This window comes from Simochromis diagramma, unplaced genomic scaffold (genome assembly GCF_900408965.1).
Source record: "Simochromis diagramma unplaced genomic scaffold, fSimDia1.1 OVJJ01000293.1, whole genome shotgun sequence".
NCBI classification, from domain to species: Eukaryota; Metazoa; Chordata; class Actinopteri; order Cichliformes; family Cichlidae; genus Simochromis; species Simochromis diagramma.
The window spans coordinates 9,009,088-9,028,979 of NW_024386801.1; the positions used below are offsets into that span (position 1 = coordinate 9,009,088).

Genomic DNA, 19,892 nt, shown 5'->3' on the forward strand with positions numbered 1-19,892 from the left:
TAGAACACTATGTAATGTACTCAAGGGAGCCAGTTTTGCTTTTATTTTCAATAGCAGGAAACATTCACTATGAATTTTTATGTCTTTTTTTAAGACCTTTTACATCTCCACTGCAGGTAGTTGGAGCAGGACAGTTAAAGTCAAAATAAGTGCTGATGTAAGTTTTTTATTTAAAATATTTTGTATTATCACTACTACATATGGCATTATATAATTTTTGACATTTTTTTTCAGTGTCGTCTCAGAGCCTACAGAGGGTAGCCGAGGTTCAGTTTCAAGGGTCACTTGTAAACCCTTTCCCTCTTAGCTTACAAACACACACAGCTACACTCACACACCCCTCTTGTATCCAGTAATATGCTTCACACCTTCCTTCCGTTCAGTATGGAACGGTCAGGGAATTAGCCGTCTTGTGCTCGCGCAATAAGCCAGGGGTTGCGGGAGCGCGCGCGGATTGTCCACCATCTCAGCCCCTCAGGCTGTGCAAATCGCGCGTCTTGTCAATCATCTCCCTGGCGAAGACCTGATCCTCCGCGAGTACTGGTGAGTCCTCTTTTCGCTTTTCTTTCATCGGAAGTGCAAATTTTAAAAAAAGCGCGCATCATTTTGCTATCCAGCACTCAGGCATATACAGGTATATCCTATGGTGTCCGATTTATAAGGGTCATTTGGACTTTACCACTCATTTATTTGCAAGTGTTTACAATACCCATGACTTGAGCTACTGCTACTGTTGAAATCCCCCGATGGATGTAGTGGTGCGTGTCAGTGTGCTGAGACTGTGTTTTTTTCCCCAAACCACCATCTGCGTGCGCACAACTGTTGCGCCAACGAGCATCCAATTAAACATATTTATCGAATCACCAAAGCAACTGCCCAGGGATTAATTAGTCAAAATGAAAATTAGATAATTTGATGACGTCTCTTGTCGATGTTTTTATGCTGATTTAGATTTAGGCTTCAATGATAGTCTTAGAGGGAACTGTGTAGGCTCGAGTGAAAGTTTGATGCAAGTCATTTTGAGCTCTCCTTGCTGTTGGTGTGCTGGAAAGTAACAAGCGGTTCTTTGAAATTAGCGATGGGTGGGTGCTTCAGGAGAGACAGTATTAGAGCGGCGCCACATTAAAGTTAGTGTGCAGGTACATCTGACCCCCGGCGTCTCGGGTTGAGCTGTCAGCAAGCTTACAGGCCTATAAGCCCCATGCTGAGACACACGCAATTCTGTTGTCACTCCTCCGGTGCCTGCTTTAAAGTTACCAGGAAAGGAGGACAAATACGTCATAAAACAGACTTGGGGGATAAAAGTCAGTAAAAAATATTCAAATAAATAAAACATGAGGAGAATATTAGTAGTCAGGGGCAATTACCACACTATCATTAAGATGCTAATTTATTGATTAAAAGATGAAATCCAAAAAGGATAATTTGGGGGAATAATATTCTCTTAGAAGAGAACTTCTTGACCAATTTTTTTTTAATCCAGTTGTATTTTGTTTTTGTTTTTCTAGATCTGAGGTCTTAGTTTTGACCTAATAGCTGGAAAGAGGCATAAATCTATAAGAGTGTTGTGGGAGGGGGAAACTGATGTCAGTGGTGGCTTTAGATGATGACAGAAGTGTGGGGAAGGTTTCAGGATCTACGAGAGGAAAGAGGAGAACTGTGTGAATCTAAATCTTAATTGTCACACAGAAAGGAGTTTTAGATGTGGTCCAGCACCCAAGCTCCAGGCTTAATATTTCCAGCAGATTAATGATGGACCTCTGTGGTATGTTAATGGGACATGATTAATTCGGTTAACTGCAAAGTGTGCATAAATATTATTATATATGAACAGTTTTAGCAAGAATCTCAGCCACAGAAGAAATGGCACTATGACTAATAAGCTAATTGAATAGGGCTCAAAATATGGAACATCCAATGGAAATGAAATTAAAACAACAAACCAGACCCGTTTGCAAAATTATTAGAGATAAATCTAAAACAACCTACCTACATTACATAATTAAACAGACCAATCATAAATGTCCAATAGACCATGTGTAGTCAAACAGGAACATCAATATCTGTTTTGAATGTTTACTTTGTGCTAAAAATGCAGAAGAAAAGAAAGTAACCTGCAATTTTACCTGCAATGTCTTGCCAGTGTGTGTCAAGCTGTGTTTGCTGACTCTTGGATAACTGGGATTATCGTGGATGTTTGTGTATATGTGTAAGGGGATTGACTGTTGAAGTTGTTGTCGTTTTTGTTGTACTCATGCTGGTTTGTTGGCTGTTAGTGTAATTGTGTATCTGGAGGCTTAGTATTCTAGGTTGGTAGGACTTTAATACAATTTTACCAACATACAAAGTGTAATCATGATGCAAACATTGTGACCATTTTCGGTTCCAAGAAGTAATCTTAATATTTAAAAAATTTAAATTTTAAAAATGTTGTGTTCAATCCTTCAGGTAATTTTCCAAGGAGAAGAAATAGCTGGCATTGTTTTTCTGAAGCTCTAATTGGTCAACAGATGAAAGGAATTATAACAAAACATCATCAGTTGGCAACCAAAACTCCAGAAAAAACAGAAGAAGATCCCCTGACCCCCAAAACATTTTTTTTAGCGTAGCATCTGAGTAAAAAAATTATTTTCTTTATACTGTACATCTTTATACAGTAGCACATCAATTATAGCCCTAACTAAGCAAATTACACTGAAAAACATGCTATGATAATTAAAAATATGACAATATACAAATAGTGATAAAGAAAATGTACTGTACTGATCATGCAGGGGGAAAAAACTACATATTGCTTAAAAAATCACTCAGACTGAATAAAGATTTCAAATCAAAACACATATTGAGATGTTTTGGTAACAACATAAAAGTTTTTAAATAAAGAAAGATTTTTTTCAGATTTGACATGTTTTAACCTCTTATCAGTTTCAGAAACATAAATATAATAGTATCTCAAAGCACATGGACAATATTATATTGCATCGAAATGGACTGTAATTGTTTTTTTGATAGTTTTTTTGACATGTGATCTTATACTACTATGTTCAGCAATGCTAGTTTTTTCAAACATTTTCCTGTGAGGGGATAGAAGGGAGGAATAAAAACAGAAAGCATTATACTTATTAAACACTTTTTTAGGAGAATTCATCAGACAGAGATGAAAGGATGATGCTGTTCTTGGCTGTGCAGAGTGAAATGTAAAGCCGCTGATAAAATATTAGTCATAGTTTATTATAAAATGTGTTTGTTTTTTCAATTTACGTTTAAGAAAAACTAAATGGACTGTTACATATTTTGAATAACTGAAGCTCGAAGAAAACAATAATAATGAAAGTGAAATTGAAGTATTTAATCTTACGAGCTCTGATCCTGTTTCAGTGCATTAGTATGCACAAACGTGCTCAAAGCAAAGGTTAAATTCGCCTTTTGGTTTCACATGGGCCACAAACCTCACTGTCCTGGGTTGGTGATCACAATGTCGAACTCTTACAGCTGACTTTGTTGCTCTTTGCTATGCCTCACCTGATCTGCTCTAAAAAGACTTAAAAAAAAAAAAAAACTTCCAAAAGCCTCAAAAAGAGCTGTGTAAAAGTCTACATTGTGCTGAAAAGTTAATGTGGAGTTCCAAGTCAAGCCAAAGAAATGACTCCATATTTTATTTCTGTGAATTCAAGGGATTCACAGCAAAAGCGAGAGTGTGAGTCACAGTCTTTCGAGATGCCGCTTCATTCTTTAGCACCAGAGTCTGAGCTCAGCGACCAAATTGTCCCAACAGATTGCAGCCTGTGCTGCTTGGATTGCAGTGTGGGCTTAATCTGAGCCTACAGCTTCAATTGAGTAAAAAAAAGGGAGACAAGACAGCTTAATTTTGGCTTTGAGTTTATCTGTCAGTCTGAAAGAGCCCCTACTGTTTTCTCAGATATATTTTTTGACCTTAAATTAAGGATCAATCTAAATATTTCATATTTTCTGCAAAAAGACTGAGAAGACAACATTTGCCTCAGTTTTATTATTTGTTTTTTCCCATACAATAATGATTTTTTATCCCATTGTATGCATGAGTGTATATTGTTAGGTCGACAAAAAAAGTCTTCCTGACTTGATATATAATTAAATGGGCATTTAAAAGAAAAACATAATAATTTAAAAGGTAAATTAAAATGAACCTTGACTCGCTTCCTTGTTCTTTTAATTAGGAGGTATCTAATGAATGTTAGATAACATGTCATCACTTTATAAGTTATACTTATAAGTTTTACTTAGAGGAATGAGAGCACAAAACAGTTGCATTAAGTTATATATTAATATTCTCCTGGCAGGCCTTTGGCAACACTTAACTCTTGTTTTCTCTTTCGTGTGCCCACAGAGGGATGAAACGGAAACGAATGTATGCCCTTAACCACAGCAATGAGTGAGTCATCGTCCTTTCACTCACAGAAGCTTATTTCATTGGCCCAATCACTGTCTGGGCTCGGACTTGACGCCGCCAATGGAGGCCCTGTCAACCTCGATGACAATGACGAGCCTCCACCTCCGGTATGGTTGCACCTGAACGCTGGCTTTAACATCCCACGTCTGTAGCGCATCTTTTCCTCCTACAGCTCTGCTTTCTTATTCTGGAGATGTCACATTTAAACTGTTGCCACGTTGCCAGTACAGTATTCTCCCTAAAATCACAGCCTTTATCTCATCACTCAGCCAAATTATAATATTTGTTTTCTGGTTTGGTAGGAGTCTGGCATTGAGCTTGGCCCTGGGCTTTTTTTTGCTGATGGCAAGAGGAAAGTGGACTACGTGCTTTGCTACAAATACAAAAAAAGGAGAACATCAAAGTCGCGTCTTTCCCTTTCATCTAACGGGAGTCTACCGATACCTATACCAATGCCAATCCCGATACAAGGTCGATGGGAAGCGGAAGCAGAGTCTGGAGAGCCGGGAGCTCATGCGGGAGATGCGGAAGAGTCTAAGCTTACTGAGGAGGAAAAAGCTTTAATGAGGGAGGAGTTTGAAGCAGGCCTGCTGGAGGCTGGGCTACAGATTGAGCGTGATAAGGAGGTGTGTATGTGCTTTTACAGAGCTTTCACAGTGAATATTGTTGTTTACAGCTTTGGACTGCCCTTAAGTGATTCGACCACAAATCCTATGATTGGACAGCTGCCCAGCAGGTAAACCATAAGCCTGCCCGCTGAAGCTAGAAGCTTCGTCTGCACAACAGAATGCTTAATTTCAGTGGTGTATGATTGAATAATACATTAAAAAATACACAACTAACAACAAAATAGTGCCGGATTTATTTTTTCATGAACACAATGTACAAAAGGTTTGTTTCTATCCTATTTGTGTCTTTGCACATAAATGCATTTAGTGTGTGATTTTTCTTTCTGTCTATTTGATTGTGCAGAGCTCGTAGGTTAAATTGGCTGCTGTTTTACATGGGGATTAAGAGCATTGATTGTAAGGGCGAAGCCAAAGGCCAGATTATAGGACCTTATTAAACAGTGAGTTAATACTGTGAAGCGTGTGCTGGCTGGCACATACATGTATTTGGCTGCGACTAGTAAGTATTTATATGTAAAGGAATAGTGTGCTTGATCATGTCTTAGCTATAACATCGGAAGGTTTTTTGTTATTAAAGCTAGCAATAACATTATTATGTTTTACAATATTCATTACTTGTCCCCATTGAGGCTCAGGATACATGTGAAAAAGGCTGTTACGGATTGATTACTAGGGCGCTGCTGTAAATGCACAACATAGCCATATCTGGGAGGTGATGTTTGAGCTTGTGATGCTGTACCTGCCTAGCAATGTGGTCACTGCAGTAATTGCTTTGGCAGACAGGAAGACAGAGCTCAAGAAGCTCAGTAACTGACCACATTTCATATTATCAGAACCGATAATTGGGTACATCATTGCAATTTGCAGGAAAGCGTCCCAACAGTTATCTGCAGTTTTCCATACTTTGCAGGATTGAGTGGTCCTGGATTTGTGATAATGGGATTTCTTACAAAACAGCCTCATCAAATATAATCAAATGTGTCATCCTGACAGGTTTAGAGAAGCATATATTTTAGTTATGAATGTAATTTTTTGCCGTCTTCACATGTCTAATGACTCTCTCTGGCAATATGTGTGCTGATGTGCAGAGGTCAAACGGCATGGGGTTTATTCGACTGCACATCCCATGGTCAATACTGAGCCGAGAAGCGGAGCTGCAGAAGATCAAAGTCGCGGTAAAAAAGGTCAGCAGTTTCATGCAGTCAGTAACATATCTTGGTCAGTGAAATTCCAGTTTTATTTAGTACATTTTGAGCTTTTTTTTTAGCTTTTTAATTTGGTTCGGGAACTTTCAGTTTGGAAAACTGTGGAAAATGACCAAGTAGCTTTGATCAAAATGTTTTTCATGTGTGTCGTCTTTCTGTAGAAATGCGAATTGCGGAAACGGACAGGCATTGCTGGGATGTGGGATTCTGTTGCCACTAAAATCAACACACCGTTTCAGCCGGACGTCCCCGATTTTGACATCCAGAGGAACTCCCAGACACGCGTCAATTTTAAAACCCTCAAACACCCTTTTATCAGAGACAAACTCCATCTGTGAGTACATAGATGATCACACTTACTGGTGAATAATAAGGATAATCTTAGCTTTGGACACACATAGTTTTATTGGTGACTGAAAAATCAAAGTGGTATTCAGTAGGTATTATATTGTAATATAAAGCTAATTCAGAACTTTGTATGCCACTGAAACACGCAAAAAAGGAACTTGCCATTCGCAAAACTTTTGAGAACAGCCTTTATTTTTAACCCTAATTTATTTTGTCCCTACAGCTATGACATCAAGTCAACAGAGACTCTGTTTGACAATGCGACACGGAGCAGAATAGTGAGTCCAGGAGTTTTTGTCATGAAAAAAAGATTCTGAAATCTAAAGTTTAAATATAAATGAGCTCACTTAAAAATTTCTATACTATGTTACGTGTGCTTCTAGGTAGCTGAGATTATTTCACGTACTACTTGCAGACACTCTTGCCAAACTACCGGTGAGATCTACTTTTTTTCTGTTTCATATTGTTCAGAGTCATGCTGACAGTCGTAGCTAAACTGCCTGTGTGTTACATTACCTTCTTGTGTTGTAAGGCATCAACTCTTTACTGGCTCGGGGTGTCTATGTTGCTGCTTTCCCTCTGCATGACGTAAGTAAAATGAAGACCTCTGCTTGAAGTGCTTTTGTTCTGCTCAGTTACTGTATATAAGTAACAAAAAAATGTACAACTCCTAAAAACCTCATCTTCACTCAATCCTGTGGATTTAATATGATTTAAAGTAAACCACTATGTGTCTTATAAAGAGCTGATCACTTTTTCTGTTTTAGGGGTCATTCACAAGGAGAGGACGGAAAGATCAGAGAAATGATAGACAGGTGAGTTTTCTCTAACTGGATGTGGATAAGCATGTGTTGACAAAATGTTTTTACCTCTGGAACATCCTTGATGACGTCGATGGAGGTGATACATTCATTTAAGGGATAAAATCTTTGCTGTTGCTAACCAAGCTTCAGAGCGCTTAGGCGCTAACATATTTTAAAAATAATACAATGTACAAATCTATATGTGATCCAGTAGTTTGAGTTCTTTCATACATAATCAATCGTAATACAGTTTGATTATTTATTATATACACTCTGGGTGAGGTCCACAGGTCTGACATTTATAATGAAAGGCCTGAAAACATTGCATCTGACATTTTAGTTATTAACTGTTATAAACTTTCCTGTCATGTTCTTGTGCATCTTTCAGCTCCTCCATGAAGAATGGGCTAACTATGGAGTCATGCATAAATACCAGCCTGTAGATCTTATCAGGTACTGAGCTATAAATTTCTAGCTATAGCTTTAGCTTATAGTGTATTGTTCATTACAGCCACTAATACTGATCTTTAAGAAACAATATAGGTGCAAAGTCTTTAAGGCTTGCCATTATCATTATTATTATTATTATAGATGAGATGCCAAGTCAAAGTTTTAAACTAAAAGTACTAATTCTACTATTAATAATAAAGTTCATGGATGTGCCAAGTAAACGTTGAGGTTTCTAACGTTTCTCAGGTGAGATCAGTTTTTTCTTGTGTTTTTAAATTGAACACCGCTTGAGTCTAAAATAGCATATGTCCTTGGCTCTTCACATTTCCACTTGACAAAAATGTATAGCCTGCACGTTGCTCCTTTGTTTACAGGAAGTACTTTGGAGAACAGATTGGGTTGTATTTTGCATGGCTGGGTGTTTATACTCAGCTCCTCATCCCTCCTTCAGTACTGGGCATCATTGTCTTCCTATACGGCATACTTACTGTGGATACCAATGTGCCAAGGTGGGTAGATACTAATTAGTCTTCAAATCTGTTTGTGCTTATCAAAAGTGTATTACTGACACACAGTGTTAATGTTATTATGCATGTGCTGTTTTAACATGTGTATTTAAGTCAGGAGACGTGTAATGACAGCTTGAACATCACCATGTGTCCACTTTGTGATGGCGTGTGCGACTACTGGCGTCTGAGTTCGGTGTGCTCATTGGCCCGAGCTTCATACCTGTTTGACAATGGAGCCACTGTCCTCTTTGCTATTTTCATGTCTCTGTGGGGTAACTATACACTTTAATGCATATTCCTGTTACAGCATACGCAGTAAGTTTTAACACAGCAACTCCAGTAGATAGATAGACATTTAATAAACACTTAGATTTCTTAATTCAACTTTCAGTTAACCCAGATATACATTTTAAGATATGAAGCTACTTATTTTGTAAAAAAACAGGCTTATTTAATTTTCTGAACACATTCACATTTAGGATATGTTTGTGAATAAATTTCCTGCCAAAATTGATTATTTTTTTAACCTAGTGAATGCAAATAGATTTTTTTTAAATCGTTATATTTTTTTTAATTTCTCTGAATTCCTTATGTTCATTTTTTTGTAGCTGCATGGTTTCTTGAGCACTGGAAAAGGCGGCAGATGTATCTGAAACATACGTGGGACCTGACGAGCCTCGAGGATGAGGAGGTAATGAAGTAGATTTGGCATATTGTACAATAAAAAAAAAAACTATGCTCTATTAACTGAAAATGAAAATCAATCAAATTATTACATAATTTTATTTTTTCACTTTCTATTTTTAAAACCCATTTAAGTCAAGCCCAGAGTTTTAACCTCTTGACACTTGACGGCAGGGATAAGTTGTGGTTTACCTTGTAGATTATCATTTGTTTCAGAACACCGCCCATCCCCTACATACACATACCTGTAGGCACCCATGTATCCATGTGTTTAGGGTGTTAAGTGTGGTAATGGGATTGGCGAGTTCTTAAAGGGTATTTCCTGGATAGTATGACAAAGCAGGGTCATAACATACACAGACACAGCCTAGAATAACTATAGCTGTTTGAACTTCGCTTGAGATTATCCAGCGGACGTACATGAGAATGTACCCTGACCAGCCACTTCATTCCAAGCGCATAACATCAGCTCCATTCGTCCACTCCATCCATTTAAACATATAGACGTTAGGCAACATGCTCTGCTAAAATTCAAACAGAATGGGGAATAAAGTGATTTTAAACATGTCATGGTTATAGATCTCAGATCCAAGATCCAGGTCCAAGTATCAAAAACTGTTTACTTTAGTTTTTTACTGGGATTTTCGCCCGCAAACATTTCTAAAATTTAAAGAGAAGGATCCAAAAGTCCAAAAGAGAAATATCCAGAAAATGCCTTACTGATGCCAGAGGTCAGAAAGGCAACAGTAACTCAAATCACGACTTGTTACAACCAAGGAATGCAGAAGAGCGTCTCTGAGTGCACAACACATCAAACCTTGAAGTGGATACCTACGGCAGCCCTGTGTGCCACTCCTGTCAGCTGGGAACTACAAACTGAGGCTGCAGTTACTCTGGGCTCACCAAAAGTGCACAGTAGGAAAAAAAAGGGTCCATATCTACTGCAACATTTGGATGGCAGGGTCAGATTTTGAAACATGAGCAACAGAAAGACTCTGTCATACCTTGTATCAATGGTTCAATTTAATGATGTAGGTGATATCTTCTTGGAACACGTTTAGCTCCTTAGTACCACTTAAGCATTGTTTAACATCACAGCCTGCCTGAATATAAGTCTATCCTTTTATGACCATGTTATTCTGATGGCTGCTTCCACCAGAATAACATGCCATGGCCCACAGCTTAAATAATCTCATACTGTTTTTTTGAACATCACGAGGGGTTCATTATGCTCAAATGGTCTCCACAGACACCAGATCTCAATTCAATTGGGGACCTTTGGGATGTGGTGGGATGGGAGATTGCCATGTTGAATTTGCAGCCGACAAATCTGCAGCAACTGTGTGATGCTGTCATGTTGATATCGACCAAAATCTCTCAGGAAGGTTTCTATCATCTTGTTAAGTCTAAGGCTCAAGTGGGTCTTTACCAGAGACTAGCAAGGTGTACTGAATAAACTAGCCAATGAGTGTATCTTAGAAATAGTTGAAATTCATGAAATTCATAGCAACGACATGTGGCCCCTCCCCAGAACCGTCCATCCATCTTTTTTTTTTCCAAATTCTTATTCAAATGAACTATTTTTTAATAAATATATTACACAGAGAATTATCTGTTGTGTGTTACAGAGTTCATGAACATCATTCATTTATGAAAACAGCTAATCTTTCTTACACTCTCTCTTCCCTTTCTAACTGTGTGTGCATATCTGTCTCTGCCTCTTTCATTCGTCACTTTGTCTCCTGCCCGAAGGAGCGAGTCCAGGTGGGCAGGTTTCTTTACCCGCAAGTTTCTGTAGCCATTTTTTATGCATTGTGAAATAAATTCATTGTTAATGTTTTAATGTGTTGGCATTTAATGGGTTGTGTATCTACAGTTGAGAATTTTAATTCTAAACATCAGCGATTGAAAAACTCAGTTAATGGTCACAGTTGCAGATTGAAATCACTTACATCAAAGGTGTAAATAATTCACACAAAATAAATGGTTTTGTAATGGCAGATGCCAGACATTAGTGCATGTGTTTTAAATGTGTGTGTGTGTGTGTGTGTGTGTGTGTGTGTGTGTGTGTACTGCAGGAGGAGCTGAGACCTGAATATGAAGAAGCACTGCAGGAGAAAAAAGCCAAGATGAAAGCACAGTCTGCAAAAAAGGTATAATGTGTGTTTTTATTCACATTCAGTTTTGTAACTTGCCACACAAAAGACACAGATTTCACTCATTCACTGTGTCTTTTTTCCTCTGTTGCAGATGACTCAGTCTGGGGACGGTAGAGATGGAGAAACAGACCAGATGCTGGCCTACCAGGTATCACTACACTGCCCTGAGTGACAGGACATTATGTGGACAGAGCTGCTGGGGGTAGAGGGCAGGGCTGTATTTAAACTTCTTTCATTACTGCTAGCAGATAATGTCGCTCCCCGATTTACTTTATCCTCAATGAAGTTAAGTGAATTACTGCCAGAAAAGCAAATCTTACAGTTTATCTGGGTTTTTCATATATTGTAGATTTAATATAGACTACCTGTGTGTGTATGACTTTATGTTGGTTCATAATAAACCCCCCTACACCTACTGTGGATGGTTGAGTCCAAAGCAGCTTACCTGCCTGAGATTAGCCCAGATTACTGTTGGAGAGGGAAAAGGGAGCAGAGGAAGAAGGGGAGGGGATTTCTGTCCTTTGAGATGGCAAACACGCACCTGCCAGACAGAAACAAAAACGTGTGTGCATGTGTGTGTGTAGAACATGTGCATTGCATTAATGCACAGTGCTAACTCATATACCGATGATGAGAACAAAAATAATATGCATGTTTTCTTGGCAGCAAGAGCCCGAGTCACTGGACATAGAGGATCACATGCCAGGTTATCTCATCAATATATCCACCTTACTACTGCTGGTACTGCAATCATACTTTCTTCTTATTCTCACATTTCTATCTTTCTTTTTTGTTGATTTGATTTCTTAAGGGAGATTATTATTATTAGCCATCATTATTTGTATTTTTATTTGTTTGTATTTAACAGCAATCCGAATTTTTTTTTTATATTTTAATATAAACTTTAAAGTTTTTATAAACTTTTTGTGTCTTCAGATATTCATCACCTTCTCAGCGGTGTTCGGGGTGGCAGTTTACCGCATCTGCATGCTGAGTGTGTGGTCCATGAACCCTGATCCGGAGGCCAAGGCCAGCGTTAGGATGACAGTCACAACCACAGGCATCATCCTCAATATGCTGGTTGTTCTGGTGTTGGAAGAGGTCTACGGAGCGATCGCCGTGTGGCTAACTGAGCTTGGTACTTTTTTAATGCTGTTAGAAAGTTTAATCATTGAAATGGTTAAAATTGGAGACAGAAAGCAGTAAAATCTTGAAGGTAAAACAAGTTATAAAACTGGACACTCACCAGCAACATAATTATTACTCAAGAAAGTAAGGCATTACACAAATACCGCATTTTCCTGAATTTATATTACTTAATTACTCCCTGGTGAAATTAATTCATTACAGTACTTGTTACATTACTTTTGTGTTACTTAAAATTACCTGAAACTCATTGTCACAAAATTATCAGTTGACAGTATAAACATGAGGCTACAGTCTCACACTCCAGCACATAACCTCATCCTAAGCAGGTGAGGTGTGAAGACACACATGTCATCTATCTTTATATGTATGAACACAAGACTGGCAACACAGCACAGAGATGAAAACCACCCGAAGCCACAGTGATTCTATTCTAGAAACATCTTTACTGATTATAACGGTGTCACTGTTGTTGAGACAGCTCTAACATTGTCCACTCTGTTTTACAAGATCTGTCTTTAAGCCTTTTGCTGTTTGAGTTCTAATTTTCATGTAACTAACTGTATATGCCATCTAACACGATTAGATACTTCACCATGCATTTTAGTACAACAGGTCTTGGTGATATTGTTAGTGAAACGTAACCAGTATAAAGAAACTGATGATGCAGGCGATGTGTTTAAAGTTGTAATTGGAATTAATAGAATTAAGTCATGTCTCAACAGAACTTCCAAAGACAACGGAGGAGTTTGAAGAGAGACTAATATTCAAGTCCTTCTTCCTCAAATCCATGAACGCCTTTGCACCAATTTTCTATGTGGCCTTCTTCAAGGGCAGGTCTGTATTTTTGTCTTTCTTCACAAGCCCATAAAGTGACCTGGGGTCCCATTTGATGTGGGACTACACAGCATTTTTATCCTTTGTCTGTCATCTCACATGTAGAGATAATTAACCATTGTGATTGTCACCAGTTTTCTAAAATTAGCACTGCAGGAGAGATACTTTTCTAATGTCTGGCTTGTATCCAATGGCTGTGAAGCAAACAGGGAAGGCTGTAATCATGGGTCGAGTGCAGGTTAACCTGTTGCTGTCTTTTGCTGCTCAAGATACAGCCAACAGGGAAAAATGCGAGTGACCACAAAGTCATAATGGAGTACTATCACTTTCAATCTTTTGTCATCTCACGTATGCCAGCGTTTAGTTAAAAAATGGTGAAAGAATACATTTTTATACAGTTTTAATGGCAATAGTTATGCAGACTGTGACAGAGTATGATAGAAATTAAGCTGTTGAAATTGCACAAGGCAACACAAACTTACTCTTCCTATATGGTTAATGTATTTACTTAGCAAAGGAATGGAAAATTGCATTCAAATTAAATATATTTCCTCTTCATATGCTACATTTCATATATATTGTCTCACACAAACATACTCTTTGCCCCATGATTAGTTTGCTGAGATGAGTTTGTCCTACTCACTCTGCACTGTGTGTCTTCATTCCTTTATCACGTGACTTGGTCCTCTCCTCATACAGGTTTGCTGGGCGGCCTGGCGATTATGTTTATGTCTTTGGAGACTATCGCATGGAGGAGGTTTGTTGCACTACACACATCAGTGATTATTGTTTTGTGTATGTACGTGTAAGATAAATGATCTGTAGTCTTTTATGTAAATGTGTGTTTTGCCTTCTATAGTGTGCCCCTCCTGGCTGCCTCATTGAGCTGTGCATCCAGCTCAGCATGATCATGCTCGGAAAACAACTCATCCAAAACAATGTGTTTGAGATACTCGTACCGTAAGTGTTCCCAGATACTGCTTAATGTACAGAATTTGAATCTGTAATGTGACTCTGTAAATATATCTTTTCTGTTTTACAGTAAGTTGAAAAAGATGTACAGAACAATACAGGAACAAAAAGGAAAGAATAGAGGAGCAGAAGATGAGGACAGTGAAACAGAGGAGAAGCGACCGAAACAGCAGTTTGACAAGGATTTCACCCTCGAACCGTTTGAAGGTGTCAGTCCAGAATACATGGAAATGAGTAAGTCTCTTCTGGTCCCTTAGATGTATATTTATTCACAAAATCATTCAATACTGCAATGAACCTGCATTAACTTGTAACCATGTGTGCATGTCTTGACATATACAGTAATCCAGTATGGGTTTGTGACTCTGTTTGTGGCCTCCTTCCCGCTGGCACCAGCGTTTGCGCTGCTCAACAATGTCATCGAGATTCGCCTCGACGCTGCAAAATTTGTCACTGAAATCCGGCGTCCCGATGCTGTGAGGTGCAAAGACATAGGTACAGATTTCACATGTGCTCATGTCCTCTCTGTCTTCCTCTGTGTGAATGTGACAAAAAAAAAAAACCCTATCCCTAAATTTCTAATCAAGTTCTTTTTCTTTCCTTTCTTTTACATGAATACACGCATGCGCACACACATTGATACACATGGATCGACACACTTCTTTTCCCCCCTTTGTCTCTTTTCATGTGCATGCTATCTCCAGGGATTTGGTACAACATCCTTTGTGGAATCAGCAAATTCTCTGTCATCACCAATGTAAGTGTGTGTGCGTGTATGAGTCTGCTCTCTATAACCTTTGACTTCTGGCAGAGAAGTGTATACTGAAGTGAACTCCAGTTTAACTGCAAATTAATGCTGCTGCTATGTCCTTGCTGAATAAGTGCAAATGTTCAGTCATCGAATTAAATTCTGTTTACTTAAATATCGCACCTCATGCAGTAGAGGTGTGCCACTTTGCAGGCTCTGGTCAAAATGCAACTTAGCAGCAATGCTCATATACTGACTGAGATACTAAAATCTTCCTCTTTCACTTGTGCTGTTTAGCATTCTGTGTCGTAGCATAGAAATGCTGCAAACACATGTGGAACAGTTGTAACAAAGTGTACTTTTAAACATATAATATAATATAATATAATATAATATAATATAATATAATAATATAATATAATATAATATAATGTAAGTTGCAAATTGAAATAGTCTTTTTTGGTTGGCTCTTTTAGAGGTCTACCAATTTCACAACAGACATGCAACAAATTAAATTTTTAAAAATACTGATTTCCTTTTTTATTTGTCACTCATCTTGTCACTGGTGTTACCATATTCTTTTGGCAAGTTTAAAGGCTTTACAAAATATTATTCCTCAGCCTCTTTAGGATAAGGAAACAAGATTTCATTTTATTATTTACAGTCAGGTTTGTTCAGCTTGTGGCTGTTTGACATTTGTTTATTTGTGCATTTGCTAATAACAATAAAAATATTAGAATTACAGCTAAAAATGAATAACAATGCAATCCTGTATATCCTAACCCACACAGTTACTAATTACTACTGTGTCGAAATCAAATATTAAACACCTTGCTTGATGTGATTGAAAAAAACCCCCCACTCAGTTTGGAGATACCAAACAAAAGGAGGATTAATAATGAGAAAGAAATGTTTTCTGTAAATTGGAGTCATTAATTTAATCAGTTTTTATTTTGTTCTTTTTCTTACAATTCCCTAAAGGTAAGGCAAAATCTTAAACTAAACCATTTTTATGAAATTATAAAATAAAAGAGAAAAATTCTTATAAATGAAAAGAGGCATTGGTCTTATTGTGAGCAATTCAGTAAATATGTCAGAGGAAATCCTGGGAATTGAGTGATGTCATCACTATCATTTTTTTTCTTTCAAAATAATACACTTTTTTAATATGAAAACATCAGGGGAATAATACTTTCTTTATATATTTTTTAAGATTTTGTTTACAATTCGTTTTGTTATGTCACATTTATTGTATATTTGATAGTTATGTAGACATTATTGCATTTTAAATGGTAAAAAAAAACCAAAACTTTTAAAACAAGTGGTGGGGCATTTCTGTGGTGCTTGGATCTATATATAAACTGCTTTCGGCTCATTTATTCTCAAAGGGATGCCACAGCGGGTAGCTCGACGTGTTCCTGACAATAATATATTTGACAAATCTTGTCAATTTGATGGCTCAGGTATAATTGTTCAAATCACATATTGTAATATTTTAACACAGACATAAATCAAAAATTTAATTAAAACACCAAATTATTTTTAAAGTGTAATATTTCTTTAAAAGCTACAGACAAAAAAATAGACAGTATTACCAATGTTACGTTATTCTTATTATTAGACCATAAAGTTATTTATTGCTAATGTAACTTTCACCCCTTGTTTGTCTTTCTAGGCATTTGTCATCTCCTTCACATCAGAGTTTGTTCCACGAATGGTTTACCAGTACATGTACAGCGCTAATGGCACCATGAGCGGATACACGGAGCACTCGCTGTCCTACTTCGATGTCAGCAACTTCCCCTCTGGCACAGCGCCAAACACCACCCTTATCACTGGAGTATCCATGTGCAGGTCAGAGTCACTCTATTAACCTTGACCTACCTGGAACTTTCTTTAAATCCTTTAGTCCAGCAGCTTAGCGCTTTACCTGGAACATATACAAAAAGACTTCCTCAAGATTTCCACATTTTGTCATGTGTCAGATTCATTTTTCATCAGTCTTCATGGATACTTGAAAATTACAAAGCAAACTTTTTTTGAAGGTATTGTTAAATGTATTAAAGATAACAATTTACTTCAGTATTCAGACCTTACAGGGCTATAATTGAGCTCTGGCGCATCCTGTTAAAAATTAATGAGATGTTTCAGCAACTTAACTGGGTACAGCCTATATGAAAAGGCACACACGTGTCGATATAAATTCTTCCTGTTGATGGTGGATGTCAGATTGAAGGCCAAACCGTAGCGTATCCTGTATGATACTGGAAGAGCAGTGGCTTATCACAGAGCAGACGCTGAGGGACATACTGTGATTCATGCTCATATCCATCCAGTATCCGCTTCAAAATTTCCATCCATCCATTCAGCCACACAGCCAGCAGTTTTCTTAACGGATTATTCCTCCCTCAGTCTATCTCACTTGTCATTTGGCGAGAGGCAGAGTGTATCCTGGTTAGGTTGGCAGTTCATCACATGGCCAACACATAGAAACAGACAGACAGTTTAGAATCACCATTTAACCTAACATGCATGTCTTTTAAGCTGTGCATGGAAATTCAACACCTAAGAGAAAATCACGCAGCACCAGGGAGAGCATATCTGCATCATCTCCCAGCCCCTCATGGACTTGTTCACACATTTAAATAATAAGCGAGTGGTCACTATGAAAGATCCTTATGTGGAGATGGGAAAACCTTACAGAAGGACCATCACTGGTGTAGCAGTCCACCAATCAGGCCCTCGTGGTAGTGTAGCAAGTTTTGGAGCAGTTTCTTATCAAGCTGTTTATAGTTTTGTTTGGAGAAAATAGATCCGACTTCATTAACACTGTCTGTACAGACTAAGGCACTCGTGACAACGTAATGCAATGGGGATGTTTATGTTTTGTTTTTTGTTTGTTTTTATTACAACAAGGCGTGGAAGACAAGACGGGATAGTGATAAAGATGCTTGCAGAAAAAAATGTTAATTTTCAGTGAAAGTCTTTTGCAACCGATGACAAATAACCACCCCAAACACAAAAACACGACCTAGAATGACCCAACCACAGGCGAGACCTGAGAGACGGGAACGTGGCTGTGCAGTGACACCGGGCAGTTCTGCCAAGAAGAATAGGCGAAGCTTCCAAAACAATCATGTGCCAAACGTGTAAGATCATTCCAAAGAAAGGCCGTGACTGTTGCCAAAGCTGCTTTAACCAAGTACTGAGAGAAACTTCTGAATGCTTAATGTATGTAAAATGGGACGTTTCAGGCTTTTGTTTTAGTGCATTTACAAAACATTCATAAAACTTTTTGTGGAGTATTTGTGTGGAAATTAATAAGAGGTTAGAAAAAGAAGTATAAGAATCAATTTTGAGATTTAAAAGGATTTGAATGGTTTTTATTTTTTACTGTAAATGTGTGCAAGGATGAGTTTTAAGAAATTGTCAAATGTTGGCTTGGATAGCTTTTAGCTTTTTTGTGTGTATTTTTTTCCGTGCTCCCACATGTTTCTCTGTGCTAATACTCACAGTGTATCTTTCTGTCAGGTATAAAGACTACAGAGATCCTCCGTGGGCAACAGATTCATACACCTTCTCTAAACAGTACTGGTCTGTCCTGGCTGCAAAACTGGCCTTCGTAATTTTCTTCCAGGTATCAATATTACTTAGCTACAGTAGGACATATGCTACACTTAGTCTGACAGGGTATCTCCAGCTCTGTTTTTACTTAAATCCACGAATAGCTTTCTATCCCGCTGATATGTGACTTCTCAAAGGATGTTAATATAATGTATAGATAAGTAGAGATGCACCAGTCCAACTTTTTCTCTTCTGATATTTGCTGATAGTTTTTATCTGACAGTAGTGTTGTCTTTGATATTAAGTTGGATAATTTATATTAATATGTCCTCTATTTCACTGTGACCAGACCTATTTATCTGATATTTATCTGTTTATAATAAAAAGTGATCTCAGTGAGTGTGCAAACTGCCTAATGGCATTCAGTGTTAATCCAGCAAAATAGTGCTTTCTTACCTATAGGCAGCCTCGCCTCTGTCAGTGCGCCCCAGGGCAGCTGTGGCTACAATGTAGCTTGCCATCACCAGTGTGTGAACGTGTGTGTGAATGGGTGAATGACTGAATGTAGTATAAAGCGCTTTGGGGTCTTTAGGGACTAAGTAAAGCGCTATACAAATACAGGCTATTTACCATTTACCATAGGTACCTTTAAAAAAATTATTTTAACAAATACATTTTTGGCTTTCAAAACTATTTAACCCTCTTTAAAAATAAAAATCTAAACTCTTGTTACTTGTTTTTTCTATCAGAACCTTGCCATGTTCCTCAGCATGTTAGTTGCCTGGATGATCCCAGATGTACCACGATCTCTGCGGGAACAGCTGAAGAAAGAGAACATGTTGCTGATGGAGTTTCTGCTGACTCAAGACCAAGAAGCACGTGCCAAAACTCACTCCACAAAACCCTCAGCCCCCTACTTCCCCACCAACATAGACATTGTGGTGGAGGCACCACCAGAAAATCAAGAAGAAGTACAAGTGGAGGAAGAGGAAGTGGTGGGGGTTGAGATCAATTTGGATGCAAGGAGCAGAGATAGTGACAGTGATCCAGAGATTGGAAATGTATTGGTAGAAGGTGGAGTAAATGGTCTAGAAGAGCGAGGAGATGAAGGTGAAGAGGAAAACAGAGAGGCCGAAGGAACAGAAAAGGAAGGAGAAGGAGATGTTAAGGAGGAGGATGGGAAGGAAGAAGGTGGAAAGGAAGAGTTTGAGCAAGAGGAAAGTGATGAAAAAGAGAAAGGAGGGCAGAGAACAAATGAAGATGAAGCAAAGGAAGTTGAGAATGAAAATTTTACTGTAGATCTGGACGTCTTCATGAGTGAGCTGGGCCTCTTAGGTAAGAGGAGACAATTTAATAACAGGGCACAAGTTCTTCTTTCTTTGTTCATCTTGTCTGTGAAACATATTGTC

The 19,892-nt window shown here is 38.1% G+C and overlaps 1 protein-coding gene across 1 annotated transcript in view; it reads left to right on the top strand.

The window, feature by feature from the left end:
• The window catches only part of LOC120729757 (anoctamin-1), a 22,802-nt gene continuing 2,910 nt past the window's right edge, over nucleotides 1–19,892 (top strand). Inside the window, exons 1-27 of the mRNA XM_040025624.1 lie at nucleotides 1–543; nucleotides 4,367–4,536; nucleotides 4,732–5,055; nucleotides 6,147–6,242; nucleotides 6,425–6,597; nucleotides 6,835–6,889; nucleotides 6,995–7,046; nucleotides 7,144–7,199; nucleotides 7,379–7,426; nucleotides 7,803–7,867; nucleotides 8,239–8,373; nucleotides 8,485–8,645; nucleotides 8,982–9,064; nucleotides 10,810–10,821; nucleotides 11,136–11,210; nucleotides 11,308–11,364; nucleotides 11,883–11,957; nucleotides 12,153–12,354; nucleotides 13,088–13,199; nucleotides 13,899–13,956; nucleotides 14,059–14,159; nucleotides 14,242–14,405; nucleotides 14,514–14,666; nucleotides 14,876–14,928; nucleotides 16,595–16,773; nucleotides 18,451–18,556; nucleotides 19,233–19,818. Of these exons, the coding sequence (XP_039881558.1) occupies nucleotides 4,390–4,536; nucleotides 4,732–5,055; nucleotides 6,147–6,242; nucleotides 6,425–6,597; nucleotides 6,835–6,889; nucleotides 6,995–7,046; nucleotides 7,144–7,199; nucleotides 7,379–7,426; nucleotides 7,803–7,867; nucleotides 8,239–8,373; nucleotides 8,485–8,645; nucleotides 8,982–9,064; nucleotides 10,810–10,821; nucleotides 11,136–11,210; nucleotides 11,308–11,364; nucleotides 11,883–11,957; nucleotides 12,153–12,354; nucleotides 13,088–13,199; nucleotides 13,899–13,956; nucleotides 14,059–14,159; nucleotides 14,242–14,405; nucleotides 14,514–14,666; nucleotides 14,876–14,928; nucleotides 16,595–16,773; nucleotides 18,451–18,556; nucleotides 19,233–19,818 (3,328 nt within the window). The 5' untranslated portion in view covers nucleotides 1–543; nucleotides 4,367–4,389. The remainder of the gene's footprint in view (nucleotides 544–4,366; nucleotides 4,537–4,731; nucleotides 5,056–6,146; nucleotides 6,243–6,424; nucleotides 6,598–6,834; nucleotides 6,890–6,994; nucleotides 7,047–7,143; nucleotides 7,200–7,378; nucleotides 7,427–7,802; nucleotides 7,868–8,238; nucleotides 8,374–8,484; nucleotides 8,646–8,981; nucleotides 9,065–10,809; nucleotides 10,822–11,135; nucleotides 11,211–11,307; nucleotides 11,365–11,882; nucleotides 11,958–12,152; nucleotides 12,355–13,087; nucleotides 13,200–13,898; nucleotides 13,957–14,058; nucleotides 14,160–14,241; nucleotides 14,406–14,513; nucleotides 14,667–14,875; nucleotides 14,929–16,594; nucleotides 16,774–18,450; nucleotides 18,557–19,232; nucleotides 19,819–19,892) is intronic.